Source organism: Capsicum annuum, unplaced genomic scaffold, assembly GCF_002878395.1.
Source record: "Capsicum annuum cultivar UCD-10X-F1 unplaced genomic scaffold, UCD10Xv1.1 ctg26116, whole genome shotgun sequence".
Lineage (NCBI taxonomy): Eukaryota > Viridiplantae > Streptophyta > Magnoliopsida > Solanales > Solanaceae > Capsicum > Capsicum annuum.
The window spans coordinates 1-3,661 of NW_025832362.1; the positions used below are offsets into that span (position 1 = coordinate 1).

The 3,661-nt window shown below is 29.8% G+C and overlaps 1 protein-coding gene across 1 annotated transcript; it reads left to right on the forward strand.

The window, feature by feature from the left end:
* Positions 1–1,483: 1,483 nt before the first annotated feature.
* Positions 1,484–2,047, forward strand: LOC124890853 (ethylene-responsive transcription factor 4-like). The gene is made up of 2 exons (XM_047402691.1): positions 1,484–1,863; positions 1,984–2,047. The coding sequence occupies exons 1-2, from the start codon at positions 1,484–1,486 to the stop codon at positions 2,045–2,047; spliced, it is 444 nt and encodes a 147-aa protein (XP_047258647.1).
* Positions 2,048–3,661: the final 1,614 nt, after the last annotated feature.

The following is a 3,661-nucleotide window of genomic DNA, read 5'->3' on the forward strand; positions in this document are numbered from 1 at the left end:
TTATTTTAAAATTAAAATTTAAATATTCAAAAACTACATGAAAGTTACTATAAATTACAATTTTTTTTAATTTAATTAAAAATACATCTTAAAATATTGATCAAAGTTTATATTATTTGACTCTAAAAAAATAAGCAATTAAAAAGGAATGAAGAAAGTAAATATTTAAGACACTATTATCAAAAAATATTTAAATTTATTGACTACAATAATTTGGGTTGTATAAGAAAAAAATAGTTGTAGTTTTGACCCACTACTTCTAATAAATTAATTATCTAATACCCAAAACTTTTATTAAATCCTCAAAATTTGTTCGGAACCCCATAGAACCAAACCAAATATGTACATTGACTAAAAAGTATATTCCGAATCTATTAAAAATACTATGATACTAATCCGAGATCGTCTCGATCAAAGATTGATCATGATTGGGCTTAACTTTATTAAAACTTAATAATTCAACTAAGGACTCAATAACTTCCGAACACCTTACGAATTGGTACTACTCATTCCGTGAGTCATAATTCACGTATACAAACTACTGAGAGCGCTAAAATAGAGAAGATGAGAAAATTTCATAAAACAACCGGGAGGATCGTTACAATATAACAAAGAAAAAATTAAATCTTTTTCTTAATATACATTCTCTATACTTAATTGCTATTTTTCGGAGAGGTGCACATATCAATTATTCAAAAGTTAAAACATAATAATAAGGATAAATATTACTTCCTCTGTCTCAATTAATATGGTTTACTTTTCTATAATTTTTAGTAGTTAGTCCCAAAAAAAAATGACACACTTCTGTATTTAGTAACAATTTAAAATATCTTTTTTTATCCTTAATGAAATAAGTTACAGTCACACAAACACTTATGACTTATTTTTTATCATAAATTTCATAAATCTTTCTTCCTTTTTCAAAATTTGTGTTTGGACAAAGTGACTTATATAAATTAGGACGGAACGAGTAAAATTTATATTCTCTCCATTCCTGTTAAATTGTTCCTCTCATTTTTCATGAGTCAATTTGACTAAGTTTCAAAGTTAAATTAGATTAGATTAATTTAATTATTTAAAAATTAAAATTAAAATGTTCAAAAATCACATGAAAGTTACTATAAATTACAATTTTTTTTAATTTGATTAAATAATACATCTTAAAATGTTGATCAAAGTTTATATCGTTTGACTCTAAACAAAATAAGCAATTAAAAAGAATGAAGAAAGTAAATATTTAAGACACCATTATCAAAAAATTTCTTAACCAAGCAATAAACTGTCACATCATATGTGGTCCCACAATTACATCAGTCAAGTCCAACATTCCCTCTGTTGACTAAGTTTTTGTTTTCTTCCTTCGCCACTTTCCTATTTAAGCAGCTCTTTCCTCCCTATACTTTCGTTCATCCTTATGACTTCTTCAAATTACTTTATGTCATACTAGAAAAAAAACCACAGTACTATCCCCCCTCCCTAAAAAATGGCATGTAGGCATAGACGTACGGCTGCGGCGGCAGCAACAGCAGCAGAAAAGGAGGTGCATTACCGCGGAGTAAGGAAGAGGCCATGGGGGAGATACGAGGCGGATATAAGAGATCCACATAGGAAATGCCAAGTATGGTTAGGCACATTTGACACAGCAGTGGAGGCAGCGATGGTGTATGATACAACAGCCATAGAGTTTCGAGGAGTTAAGGCGAAGACAAACTTCCCAATTCATATTGATGTAACTCGAAGTCCCAGTGAGGTGAGTATTGTTGAATCATCTACCACAAGAGTTAAGGTGAAGAAAGTGGAGGTTCCTGAGGAACTGGTGATTGTTGAATCATCACCGCTTCCGTTGGATCTAACCCTTGGCAGGTCCTCGTAATATCTAGGAAGTAAGTTCTTTTCCTCCCAAACTCAGAATCATCTTGATGCTCATGGTCGTGGTCGTGGTCGTAGTGGTCTTGATCGTTGTGAAATGTTTCATACTAACAGATTCGGATCCATAATCATGGTTTCGATGCAGGAGATCTCAGCGAGTCAGATTCTTCATCAGTGATTGATTTTATGGGTAACGATACTAAGGACATTCAGACCCACCTCAATTTTCCATCGGTGCCCAAGAACAAGTGAAATTGCAGAAGTTGATGATCAGAGAATTCGCATGGTTTAGTGAAATGTCTTTTAATTAATTAGTTGTAATCTTGTTTAATTAGTGTAATCTTCCTTTTAATTTTCAGTAATTAGGATAGAGTTAAAAAAAAGACGATAAGAGAAATAATAGTAGTACTAGTATATATATGGGGGAAGAAATGTTCATCATCTTATGTTAATATCGAAGAAAAATCTTATCTTTGAAGAAAAATCAAAAAATTAAATAAAACTTTAGGGTTGTTTTTTCTAAAATGTTTGAGTTTTAATGGTATCAAATTATTAGTTTGAATTTGTTATTTTTTATAATTATAATTTTAATAATTTTTAAGGTCTTTCGAAGGTAATTTTTTGAATTTTGTGTGATGTGAAATGATCGGAAGAATAAAAAACGAGACTTGAAGAATCAGTTAGAATCATACGTCGAAGTTTTTCTGGAAGTGATGGGAATTTGATCGACAGAGGAGAAAGTGGTACTGGCAGTGGTGATAGTGAGGACAGAAGGAGAACGAAAAAAAATCCAAATTCGAAAACTTAATTTGTTTGAATTATACGCGTAAGTTTTTCTGCATGTGATGAAAACTTGGCAAACGAGAAAGTGGTGATAGTGGTGACGACGCAACACGTGTGGGTTATAGTTGTATGGATAATTACACATTTACTGAGAGAAAAGATTATGCTTGACTGAAAAAAAAAATCAATTTTTCTTTTACAATTATGGACCTTACTGCCCCGTGGATCATAATCCACCAAATTATAGCACTTAATTTGTTTACACCCAAAGTCAACAAGTTGATTGAATTAACTAGTTATAAATTACATCTACTCCATTTGACAAGCAAATTATATGAATAAATATCATGATATTAATGCTAAAGTAATGTTTAGAACTTAGTTCTTGAGTTATAGTTATGACTTAATTATGAGCCTAATAATAGTAATTATGATGAAATCCAAAGATTTTTATTTATTTTCTTATGTAAATATTGAAAATCTGATTTTTAAAAGAATATAATTTCTTTTGTTATCTGTTATGACGATGAATTATGAAGTTCAAATTTACTATTCGTTATGATTTCTAATTTAGATATAAATTTACATCACATATTAAAATTCAACATCTTGATGAATTTAGATTGCACTCACTTGTGTCAGAGTGAATTAATCTCTTACGTAAATGCATAATGAATATTGTAACTGTTGATATGAACTGGCAAAGAAGGAAGTGGTTGTGGCAATGAGGACTCGAGGAAAAAGAAATGGATGTTTTGATACGTGGGTTAATGATAATAGAGATTAATCAATATATACTGTTAGTGGAATGAAGATTTTATACTGTCAAGATTTTTAAGACTTGTAATAGGTAAGATTCTCAATTATTTCATTTCTAAATTTTAAATATAAATTAAAAAATAGACGTATAAGACAATTTGGACTTCTATTATTTTCTACCAAAAATAGGAAGGATTCACTACTTTACATATCATTGTTTTCATGATTATTTATTTTACAACATTATTGT

Bases quoted from the DNA above. Each gene is read 5' to 3' on its own strand.
- LOC124890853 (XM_047402691.1), top strand. From the start codon at position 1,484: ATGGCATGTAGGCATAGACGTACGGCTGCGGCGGCAGCAACAGCAGCA. The intron at 1,864-1,983 runs GTCCTCGTAATA...TCATACTAACAG, and splicing joins TTGGATCTAACCCTTGGCAG to ATTCGGATCCATAATCATGG.